The following is a 12908-nucleotide window of genomic DNA, read 5'->3' as shown; positions in this document are numbered from 1 at the left end:
GATCACTGCAATCAGGGAAAGCAGAGATCTGAATGAGATATCTCTGGAAAGACTCTACGGAGTTCTGAAGACTTATGAACTGGAACAAGCTCAGACAAAGCAGAGATATGGATGGGGTAAAACACAGAACCACTCAAGAGCTCTAGTTGTTGAATCTCCTACACCGGAAGAAAAGAAGGATGTTGTTGTTCCTTCTAAAACCACACAGGAGTTTGTTGTACCTGAGATGGGTCAGACTGCTTCTTCCAGTGGTGATGATGAGTTCTATACAATGGAAGAGCTAGAACTGTTAGAAGATCAATCTCTATCACTGTTTGCCAAGAAGTTTGGAAACATGAGATTCCAGAAGAACCCTTCCTATAAATACAAACCTACTGCTAGTAAGTTTCAGAAGGGAGATTATTCATCTTCTACAAGCAAAGGAGGATACAAGACTGGGATGGTGGATAGAAGTAAATTTAAATGTTTCAACTGTGGTGAACCTGGACACTTTGCAACTGAGTGCAAGCAACCCAAGGTTCAAAGAAAAAGAAAAGATTCGTACGATGAGCTGAAACAGAAGTATGATGCCTTAGTGAGAAAGCATCAGGGAACTTCTGGAGGTCATAACTTCAAATGCAAATCTTATCTGGCAGAAGGCAAAAGCTGGGATGATACAGATAGTGATGAAGAGGAGCAGCTAGGGAATGTTGCTTTCATGGCTAATACTGGATCATCTTCACCTCCTCCTGCTGGAAGCTTTCAGGTAGATCCTACATGCCCTAAACTGTTTATGCAATGAGGACTTGAAAGAGATGATGCTATTAAGAAGTTGAAAGCTGCCAATCTTAAAATTGATACGTTAGTCTTAGATATTCATGCTTATAAAATGAATGAGATGAATGTATTGAAACCTAAAATTGAACAACTGAATATGGATTTAGGATTACAAGTTGCTAAAGTCAGAGTTCTAGAAAAAGGTGAGATTGCTTTGAGACTTCAGCTAGACGAAGAGAAAGTGAAATGTAAAGCCTTTAAGGATGCCTCCACTATAGTATGATAAACAAGAGATCAAGAGAACTGTTGGAATAGGCTTTGACTATAACAAATCTGTAGGTAAGGCTAGTAACATTACTCCCTTTAAGAAGAGTGCTGAGGAGAGAGGAATTCCTTTTGTTTTGAAAGATTCCCCTCATCCTTTGTTTAAATCCTCAGTAGCTGAACCTCTGTTAGAAACTCCTGTTGTCATTAAATATGAACTCAAACAGGAGGACCTTAAAATGAAAGAGAGTAATGAGATGAGAGATGCGATTCTGACAAACCTGAAACCAATCAAAGTGAAAGGCAATGTTAGGTTGCCTAAAGCTGGTTTAGGTGTCAACTCAGAAAGAACTAAGTTCAACAAGCCTAATAACTTTGTGAATAGTAAGAACAAAAACAATAGATGCCATTCTACTGAGAACTTTAAATCTGTTAATAATGTTGAAGTAGAATCTGTTGATGTTCCTACTATTGTGACTGATACTTCTGTTGCCCCAATATTTGATGCATGCCATAAATTTTGTGGTGTTGATAATTGTATGATTTGTGCTTTCAATACTATGTCTGCTTATTTTAAGAATTTGCATGCTAAAATTGAAAACACGTCACCAAGACAACACACAAACAAGAAGTATGCTAGGGTAAAGACTGCTAGTCCTCCTCGTGTTAGGAAGGAGACTTATGTTCCAAAGCCTAAAACTAAGGTTTATAAGGCTGTTGTTAAGGAAGTAAGTTCAGTCAAGTCTGAACCAAGTATCAGTCCAAGAGGCTCTGTTGTTACACCTGATAGAAATCAGTTCTTTAAGTTAGCTGGACCCAATCAAGTGTGGGTCCCAAAGAATGTTTAATCAAGTTGTCTTTTGCAGGGTGCCAGTGGAGTTGTTCGAGTTGTTTGGGTGCTTGACAGTGGAGCGTCAAGGCACATGACTGGCAATAAATCCCTGCTGACTGAAGTGAGAGAGGCAACTGGACCTACAGTAACTTTTGCTAATAATAGAAAGGGTCGTACTGTTGGATATGGAAAGTATAAAGTTGGAAGGATCATCATAGAAGAAATTGCACTAGTTGAAGGACTTCAACATAATCTCCTTAGTGTCAGCCAGTTTTGTGACAAGGGTTATTATGTTCACTTTGAAAAGGAAATATGTATAATTAAACATACCAAGGATAAGCGTCCTTCACTATGTGGCATCAGGAAAGGCAACATATTCGTAGCTGATTTATCTACTGGACCAGGAAATGAATATCACTGTTTCTATGCAAAAGCATCTTCTGAAGATAGTCAGTTATGGCATAGGAAACTCTCACACCTTAATTTCAAAACTATAAACTCTCTGGTCAAGAGAGATTTGGTGAGAGGTTTGCCTTCCCTGGAATTTACATCTGATGATTTCTGTGAAGCTTGTCAGAAAGGAAAAGCAAAGAGAGCATCTCACAAAAGCAAGACCATCAATAGTATCACTGAACCATTGCACCTGTTGCACATGGATTTATTTGGCCCAGTGAATATTACTTCAATTGATGGAGGAAGATATGCTTTGGTCATTGTGGATGACTTCTCAAAGTTTACTTGGGTTTACTTCCTAGCTTCCAAGGATGAAACTCCCCTGACAGTAATTGATCATATCAAGTTGGTTGAGTTGGAAAAGAGTGTTCCTGTAAAAGCTGTAAGATCAGATAATGGAACTGAGTTCAAGAATCAAACCTTAATCAACTTTTACTCTGACAAGGGAATCAACAGACAGTACTCAGCACCAAGGACTCCACAACAGAATGGAGTCGTCGAAAGAAAGAATCGTACACTGATTGAAGCTGCTAGAACAATGATTGCTGAAGCAAAGCTTCCTCTGTACTTTTGGGCTGAAGCTGTGAGCACTGCCTGCTACACCCAGAACAGAACTTTGATCAATAAGGATCACATGAAAACTCCCTTTCAACTGTATAACAACAAGAAACCATATGTCAAACATCTTCATGTCTTTGGAGCCAAGTGCTTTGTTCTTAAAGATGGTGAAGAGAACTTAAGTAAGTTTGAGCCAAAGGCATATGAAGCAATCTTTGTTGGTTATACCAAAATTGCTTATAGAGTTTTTGTGATTGACACTCTGTCAGTGAAAGTTAGTGTCAATGTTACATTTGATGACACTAAACTTCCAAGTCTACAATCTGCTGATCCATCTGAGTCTCTGAAGTTTGACAACTATCCAGACTCTGATTCAGATGATGATATACCACCTGAGGTTGCAACAGGAGATGACAACAATGATGGTAATGATCCAGGCAATGGTGGAGGAAATGGTGGAAACACTGGAGATTCCACTAGTGCTAGTGGTGGATCATCAAGTCAACCTGGCAACAACTCAGGGGGAGCTGATGGATCAACTAGTCACACATTTCAGCTCAATGATAATTCTGCTGAATCATCAAGGACACATCTTCCAAGGGAAAGGATTTGGAGCAGAGATCATCCCTTTGATTTAATTATTGGTGATCCTGATGTTGGTGTCAAGACTAGAAGTGCTACGACAAATGAATGCCTATTCTCTGGGTTTCTATCACAACTAGAACCAAAGAAAATAGAAGAAGCACTTGCTGATCCTGATTGGGTTCTTTCCATGCAAGAAGAACTCAATCAATTTGAGAGACAAGAAGTCTGGGCCCTGGTTCCAAGACCAAAAGGAAAATCTACCATTGGAGCTAGATGGGTCTTCCATAACAAGTTAGATGGTGATGGCATTGTTGTGAGAAACAAAGCCAGACTGGTTGCAAAAGGTTATTCACAAGAAGAAGGAATTGATTACGCTGAAACCTATGCTCCAGTTGCTCGTCTTGAAGCCATCAGAATATTTCTTGCATTTGCTGCACATTCCAACTTCAAGGTTTATCAAATGGATGTAAAAAGTGCATTTCTGAATGGTAAGCTGGAAGAAGAAGTATATCTGGAACAGCCCCGTGGCTTTGAAAATTCAGAGTTTGCTGATTTTGTATACTTCCTATTCAAAGCAGTCTATGGACTCAAGCAGTCACCAAGGACATGGTATGACACTCTCTCTGAGTTTTTAATTGAAAACAATTTTACTAGAGGTGTCATAGACAAAACTCTCTTTTACAAATTGCATGACAAGGATATGATATTTGTACAAATATATGTTGATGATATTATATTTGGTTCTACTAATGATAACTTGTGCAAGAGATTTGCTAAGTTGATGCAGAGTAACTGTGAGATGAGTATGATGGGTGAGCTGTCCTACTTCCTTGGTCTTCAAGTAAGCCAAAAGGAAGATGGAATATTCATTTGCCAATCCAAATATGTCAAAGATCTTCTTCGAAAGTACAATCTATGTAAAGCATAATGTAATATGTAATGTAATGTCGATAACTCAACAGTAGATTAAGAACAGGAAACAATAACTAAGTATCGTACAGGAATCTACAGAGTTGAAGATACGATTCAAGATGTTGAAGGCAATCAAGATATCTGAGACGTACAGCAAATCACTGATAGAAGTTCATTAAAATGTTCAAGCCTCGGTGAAGAATAAAGTCAAAGTGGTTTCTGATGTCAAGGTTGTCCAAAGATCAAGATTCTCAGTTCTGGAAGATTCAAGTACATCCTCTCTGATTATTCGTAATCAGAATCACTGAAGCAATACTCAAGTCTAGTGAGACTGATTAAGTATGTACTCAAGAAAGGAAGACGGAGAATTAATTCTGTATTAGTCGTTCGTGAACCAGACCAGTGCACAGGACGTCAATACGTGTGAATTGGATTCGAAGGATTCAGTCAAGATAACTTAATCAAGTCAAGGTGAAGCATCCTCGAAATTGACTAGTAAATACTTATATGTATATATGTGACACACATATATATATATGTATAAGTGTACTAGCCCGTTCTATTTTGGAACAAGGAAGAATTTATGCATAATTCTTTCCTTGCGCCAAAATGGAACAAGGAAGAATTAATACATAATTCTTTCCTTGCGCCAAAATGGAACAAGGAAGGATTTAGTATTTAAATCCCTCCTTGCGCCAATTCATCCAACTTGGTTCCTTGCGCCACACATGTTCCTTGCGCTGACTCTATTTAACAATTCTTTTGAATTGTTTCAACTGGAACGAGGAAGAAAATCAGTTTAATCTCTTCCTTGCGCCAATTGATTGGTTTAAACAATTCAATTAATTGTTTTGGCGCAAGTTGAATAAGGAACGAGGAAGGATGGAACGAGGTAGCTATTTTCTGATTGGTGGAGAGCTTCCTTGCGCCTAGCGCAAGCACAAGCTGAGTTTGTCCCCAGAGTCTATAAATAGAGCTTTGTGTCCTCATTTGAGAACAACTACACACTTTGTAAAGTGCACACAATATACACATTCTCGAGAGCAAGTTAGAATATCGTTTTAGTCGAGAGTTTGTATTAGAGTGTTTGTAGTCTCTGCAGCCGACATTCGTGTTGGAGTTTGTAGCATCCGAGGATTATTTTTAATATAAGAATATCCCCCGACTTGCTGGAGTTGTTCATTTACGATTGATTTAACTGGACTTAAACAGTAATATTCCGCAATTCAATTAATCGAAGAATTTGGTATAGACGTATTCAACCCCCCCCCCCCTTCTACGTCTGATTGGACCTAACAATTGGTATCAGAGCTTAGCTGATCGATATACAGATCTGAGATCCGTAACCAATCTGAAAAGCTAGCTGTCCGTACAATCGTAATTTTATCTGATAACAATGTCGACACACAAGTTAGGAATCAAAGTACCTCCATTTGACAAGGATGACTACAACTACTGGAAGATGAAGATGTTGTTGTACATCAGAGTTGCTAATCCCATGTACATTGGGATTCTGGAAAATGGTCCGTTTTTGCCTATGAAGATTATTCTTGAATCTGTTGAAAATGGTGTTCGTATTCCACAAAAATCTGTTCCCAAAGAGAAAAGCGAATACACTGAAACTGATAAGGAGTATATTGCACATGACCATAATCTGCAACTTATAATTGTTGAATCAATGACCAAGACTATGACACATCTGATACTAAGTCTGAAAACTTCAAAGCAGATGTGGGACACTATAGAGGCATTGATGGAGGGATCTGAAGAAGTCAGGGAAAACAGATACGATATGCTAATTGCCAGATATGAAGCATTTCAGGCAATACCTGGAGAGAACATTTCTCAAATCTATGAAAGGTTCATGTTGCTGTTGAATGAACTCACACTACATGGAAAGACTTATCCACAGAAAGAGATTAACAGAAAGTTCTCATTTGTGATGCCACCCCATCTAGTTGTAAAGACAGAGACCATCCGGGAAAGAAGCGACTTCAGAACTATGACTTTGGAAAAGCTGTTTGGAAAACTGAAGACGTTTGAGATGGAACTTGAACAAAGAAAGATCATATATGGTGGTGGATCAACAGAATCCAAGAGTATGGCCTTACAGAAGACCACTGCACTTATTGCTGATCAACCATACTTTGGTTATCAACAATTAGTTGAATATGGTATCAATGATCACACTGTTGCTCAGAGTGATTGTTCATCCATCAAAGCTGACTCTCCTTCTACCAATACTGAGATTGTAGAAGCTGAAATTGATGAAGTTTCTGGAGAACCGGAGGATGAGTTCTACACTCAGGAAGAGCTGGAGCAGCTGGAAGATAAGTCAATGGCTTATATGGCTGCAAGGTTCAAGCATATCAAGTTCAGAAAGAACCCCCGGTACAAGAAAGCTTCAGGGAACAAGTTTCAGGGTAAAGGAGGATACTCAGGGTCAGGGTCAAAGAGTACTGGCAGTTTCAAACCAAACATGTATGACAAGAGCAAGGTCAGATGCTACAACTGCAATGACTTAGGGCACTTTGCAACAGAGTGCAGGAAACCCAAAGCGGCTCCTGTCAAAGAAAGAAGCAACTCATATGATAAGAAGAATTCTTATGAGGATCTGAAGAAAGAGAATGAGAGGCTAAAAGCTAAGTTGGAAGCAATGGTGGCCAAGCACAAAGGAAGGGCTTACATTGCTGAGGGAAAGAGCTGGGATGACACAGATTCTGATGATGAACCTGTACAGAGCAACTATGTATTTGCATTAATGGCTGACACTGTCGAGGAATCTCCATCTCAGGTATCTCCTGAAATTTCTGTTGATGATATGACTAATGCTGATTATAAAAAGACTATAAATGAACTAGGTCAAGAGATGTATAACTTGCACACTAGTTTATTAGCTTCAGAATCAGATAACTGTAGTCTTTCTCTAAAGATAGCTAAACTTGAAGAACGAGTAGATGAATTAGCTTTAGAGAAACTTATGAACACTAACCTTAAAGATAGAATTGAATATCTAGAGAATAAGGAGAAGTGTAGTGCAGAAATTGAGGAGTCCCTTAGGTCTCAGATTGCTGACCTAGAAACTAAGCTTAGGGCCTATCAGAATTCTGCTTTTCTACAGAAAGAGATCTTAGATAGTCAAAGGGTTGATAAGAAGGTTGCTATTGGCCTTGACTATAGTTCTTTGGAAAGTACTAAAAGAAAGAAGAGAAAAGAGAATGAAGGCATATTTGTTTCAGCAGGAACTGAGAATGCTCCTGAAGGAACAAATGTACCTAAAATTCTAAAGAACACCAAGACCCCTATCTTTAGAAAGGCACAAACAGAACCTCTGATAGAAGAAGACCTTGTCATCAAGGAAGAGTTGAAAAATGAGGAAGTTGTTAAGCCTCAAGTAAAACAGGAATCACATGATGTACCTTCTAATTCCCAAGTCAGAGATGACTTAGATAAAACTGGATTAGGAAGTACTAGTTCCAACAAAAAGAAGAACAACAGGAATGGCAAGTTAGATCCTAAGAACACCAATTCTAGGAATTCTTATGCTAGAAAGGTTTGTAATAATTGCAATTCTACTAATCATCTTACTCATGCATGTAAAGTGATTAAAGTAGATAATTCTATGCCTAGCATGCCTAATGCTGTTAACATGAATGCTGTTCATTTGCCATGTGGTAGAGTAGGTTGTATGCTATGTGCTATGAATATGATGTCTGCATGTTTTACCATGTTGAATGCATCTTTTTCTGCATCACCTGCCATGAATATGAATATGCCTGCACCTTCCATTGCCCCTGTGGCAAAGACTGCTTGTCCTTCTAAGAAGAAGGAAACTCCCAACTCCAAGTCTAAAAGCACTCCTGCTAAAACTAAAAAGGAGAAGAGTCCAGTCACCTCTGAACAAGCACATGTTAAACCAGTTTCTGTTGATAATCCTGTTTCTACTAAACCACCTGGACCCAAGAACGTCTGGGTACCAAAGAAAGTTTAATCCATTTGTGAATGCAGGGCACAGGAAGGAAGAGTAAAGTTGTGTGGGTTCTTGATAGTGGTTGTTCAAAACACATGACTGGAGAAAAGTCCTTGCTCACAGATGTGGTGATGAGAACCGGCCCAATTGTAATCTTTGGAGATGACAGCAAAGGATTTACAACGGGATATGGTAAGCTGAAAGTTGGAAATGTCATCATTGAAGATATCTCTCTGGTGGAAGGACTCAAGCACAACTTACTGAGTATCAGTCAGTTCTGTGACAAAGGATACGACGTAATATTTCAGAAGGAAGTTTGCTTAATCCAGAACCGGAAGAACAAGGATCTTACACTCCGTGGTGTAAGAAAATCAAGTTTGTTTATAGCCGACATAGACTCAGCAAGTAAGGGGGAGGTCAAGTGTTTCTACACCAAGGCCTCTGCTGATGATAGTTGGTTATGGCATCAGAAGCTCTCACACTTAAACTTTAAGACTATGAACTCTTTAGTCAAAAGAGAACTTGTGAGAGGATTGCCACAGAAAGAATTCTGTCAAGAAGGACTCTGTGATGCATGTGAGAAAGGAAAGTCAAAGAAAGCATCACACAGGAGCAAAGGCATGACTGACATTGGTTCACCCCTTCAACTGATTCATATGGATCTGTTTGGACCAGTCAACATTCCTTCTATGTCAAGAAAGAGATATGCTCTTGTGATCGTCGATGACTACTCAAAATACACATGGGTATTATTCTTACATACAAAGGATGAAGCAGCACAAGTCATCATTGATCATATCAAGAAGATTGAAAAGGAAGCAGATTTGCCAGTAAGGGCAATCAGATCAGATAATGGAACAGAATTTTGAAATGCTGTTCTTAATGAATTCTGTACTGATAAGGGTATTTCTCGTCAGTATTCAGCTCCAATGACTCCACAACAAAATGGTGTCGTAGAAAGGAAGAACAGGACCTTGATTGAAGCAGCAAGGACAATGATTAGTCAATCAAGACTTCCAATCTATTTCTGGGCTGAAGCTGTGAATACTGCTTGCTACACTCAAAATCGTACCCTGATTAACAAAGATTTGGATAAGACTCCGTACGAAGTAATGGCCAACAGAAAACCATCACTGAGTTACTTTCATGTGTTTGGTGCAAAATGCTATGTTCTTAAAGAAGAGCATCTGGGTAAGTTTGATGCTAAAGCTGAAGAAGGCATCTTTCTGGGTTATTCCTTAGAGTCAAAGGCCTACAGGGTTTATCTGATCAATGACGACAAGCTGATTGAAAGCATCAATGTAAGGTTTGATGATACCAAGCTCCCAAGTCTTCAAAAGGAAAATGAATCTGATTCTCTAGAATTCGAGAACTTAGATGACATCTATATTGGAGAAGATGAACCTGAAGCTGATACTAGAGAACCTAATGCAACTGAAAGAACTGCTGATCCTGAACCATCTGGAGGAAGTGTTGGTAACAATACAAATGATCATCATGATCACAGTGGTCAAAGTGGAGGATCATCAAATAGGATTAGCATCAGTTCAGGGGGAGCAAGTCACATTAGTGGATCTACTAGTCGTCACACTCAACACAACAATGATTACGGTGAATCATCAAGATTGAATCTGCCAAGACCAAGGGTATGGAGCAGAGACCATCCCATTGAACAAATCATTGGTGATCCTGACACAGGAGTACAGACTAGAAGAGCAACTCAAAATGAATGCAACTTTGCTGGATTTTTGTCTCAGACAGAACCAAAGAAAGTTGAAGAGGCTCTAAATGATCCAGATTGGGTATCTGCAATGCAGGAGGAACTCAATCAATTTGAAAGGCAGAAAGTTTGGAAGCTGGTGCCAAGACCTAAAGGAAAATCTATAGTTGGCACTAGATGGGTTTTTAGAAACAAGCTGGATGAAGATGGTACTGTTACGAGGAATAAGGCAAGACTGGTAGCCAAGGGTTACTCGCAAGAGGAAGGAATCGATTATGATGAAACCTATGCTCCAGTTGCCAGGCTTGAAGCAATCAGGATGTTCTTAGCATTTGCTGCACATTCCAACTTCAAAGTATATCAGATGGATGTGAAAAGTGCATTCCTGAATGGTGATCTCGAAGAGGAAGTTTATGTTGAACAACCCCCTGGGTTCGAAGACAAAGAATTTGAAGACTTCGTGTATTTTCTCTTCAAAGCTCTTTATGGTCTGAAGCAAGCCCCTCGAACCTGGTATGACACTCTTTCCAAGTTTCTACTTGAAAATGGTTTCACCAGAGGTATCATCGATAAAACTCTTTTCCATAAAAAGCATAAGAATGATGTAATTCTGGTACAAGTATATGTCGATGACATTATATTTGGTTCTACTAATGATCTTTTGTGCGAGAGATTTGCTAAGCTTATGCAGAGCAAGTACGAGATGAGCATGATGGGAGAATTGTCCTTCTTTCTAGGACTTCAAGTACTTCAGAAGCCTGACGGTATTTTTATCTGTCAATCAAAGTACATCAAGGATCTTCTGAAGAAGTATGGAATGGAAGAGGCATCTCCTGCCAAAACCCCTATGCCAACTGCTGTCAAACTTGATCAGGACAAATCTGGTAAGTCAGTTGACATCACGAGGTATCGAGGTATGATTGGCTCTCTCTTGTACTTAACTGCTAGTAGGCCAGATATCATGTTCGCAACTTGTTTATGTGCTAGATTCCAGGCTGATCCTAAAGAGTCTCATCTTATAGCTGTTAAGCGTATTTTTAGGTATCTTAAGGGAACCCCCAATCTTGGGATATGGTATCCTAAAGATACAGGTTTTGATCTGATTGGCTATACAGATTCTGACTTTGCAGGATGTAAGATTGATAGGAAAAGTACTTCAGGAAGCTGTCAGTTTCTTGGACGAAGGTTGGTGTCATGGTACAGCAAGAAGCAACACTCCGTGTCTACGTCTACAGCAGAAGCTGAATACATAGCTGCTGGGAGTTGCTGTGCTCAAATTTTGTGGATGAGGAATCAACTACAAGATTATGGATTCATGTTGGATAAAATTCCGATTCTGTGTGATAACACGAGTGCCATTGCCATTGCCAACAATCCTGTTCAACACACCAGGACAAAGCATATTGATATCAGGTATCATTTTCTTCGTGAGCATGTCATGAATGGAACAGTAGAGTTACACTTTGTACCTACTGATCAACAAATTGCAGACATCTTCACTAAACCACTAGACGAATCCACTTTCCCTAGATTGGTTGGTGAACTTGGGATGTTAAATCTGTCTAATTAAATTAGACAATCAATAACTGCAATTTGTTCGTAAGTTCACAAGTATTTAAATGTACATATTTCTAGGACTTGTGAATTTACAAGTGCATCCAGTATTTTATGTATTTTATGTATTTAATTGCTAATTAGTTCTCATTGATTTGCCATGATATATGTGATTATGTGTTTTAATTGCTTAAATGGTAGATTGTTAAAATTAATTGCATAAATTGTTTAAGTGTTTTTATTCAATTAATGAATATAAATATTTAAATGATTCAGTTATCTTTAGTTTAAGATTAGTTAATGGACGTGAAGCAATTCAATGATTATTAGTTTCCATTAATTAAATTTAAACTAAAATAAGCAGCATAGTATATTTAAATTAAGTTTGCTAATGTCAATTTAGTTTAATTTAATTTAGATAATAACTGTGATTTTTTTCTCTCTTGTAGCATAGTTAAATTTAACTTGAATTGACTATCTTTAATATAGTTTAATTCGATTTAAATTACAAACTGTGAATTTGTTTTCTGTTTTAATCGAATGTTGGTGCAACTTAGTTTATCAAAAACTCTTTATGTTCTTTTATTTTAATTTTAATTTGATTAGATTTGTTCCTTGCGCCCAGATGTCTCAACTGGCACCAAGAATCAAATTTTTAATTAAGTTAAAATTCTCAATTGATTTCTAACTTGCGCCACACAATCGTTGATTAAAACAACTTCAAAAATCCTTACCTTGCGCTTCCTTCCTTGCGCCAGGTATGTATTACTTTTTTCTTTTCTGTTTCTTTTTGTTTCCTTGCGCCTCTCCTACCTTGCGCTAGGAACCATTTTATTATTTTTATTTTTTATTTTCTTTTTCTTTTCTTCCTTGCGCCGTGTACATTCTTTTTATTATTTTCTTTTTTCTCCTCCTTGCGCCTTCTTCCTTGCGCTTGGACCTCTTTGCTTGCGCCGTTCTCTTCCTTGCGCCACGAGAACGGTTCAGTTAATTTTTCTTTATTTTTTTTTCTCTCTTCCTCCTTGCGCCACTAACGCAGCATGCATATACACACTGTTTCTTTTTCAAAACATCACTTCGCCATTGTTTTAAAACACAAACTCACGAACTGCTGCTCTTCTTACAATCAAAATCATATCGAAACTCTGCCCATTTTTAAAACCGTTTGTAGTTTTGGAATCCCCTCGCAAAGCCCGTTCTTTTCATATAAAAATCTTTACTATCCGTTATCGTTTTTCGTTGGGGTTTTCAAGACTTTTCAACTTCCGGGCTTAGTTTCTACGTGATTTTGGTGTTAAAAATTT

The 12908-nt window shown here is 38.4% G+C and overlaps 1 protein-coding gene across 1 annotated transcript; it reads left to right on the top strand.

Annotated features, from left to right (window-relative positions):
* Window positions 1–7121: 7121 nt before the first annotated feature.
* On the top strand, window positions 7122–11927 carry LOC135149483 (uncharacterized). Its single transcript, XM_064085210.1, has 5 exons — window positions 7122–7221; window positions 9510–10080; window positions 10240–10371; window positions 11092–11183; window positions 11881–11927. The coding sequence occupies exons 1-5, from the start codon at window positions 7122–7124 to the stop codon at window positions 11925–11927; spliced, it is 942 nt and encodes a 313-aa protein (XP_063941280.1).
* The last annotated feature ends 981 nt before the right edge of the window (window positions 11928–12908 follow it).

This window comes from Daucus carota, chromosome 9, assembly GCF_001625215.2.
Source record: "Daucus carota subsp. sativus chromosome 9, DH1 v3.0, whole genome shotgun sequence".
Lineage (NCBI taxonomy): Eukaryota > Viridiplantae > Streptophyta > Magnoliopsida > Apiales > Apiaceae > Daucus > Daucus carota.
This window is presented reverse-complemented; position numbering and strand designations above follow the sequence as displayed.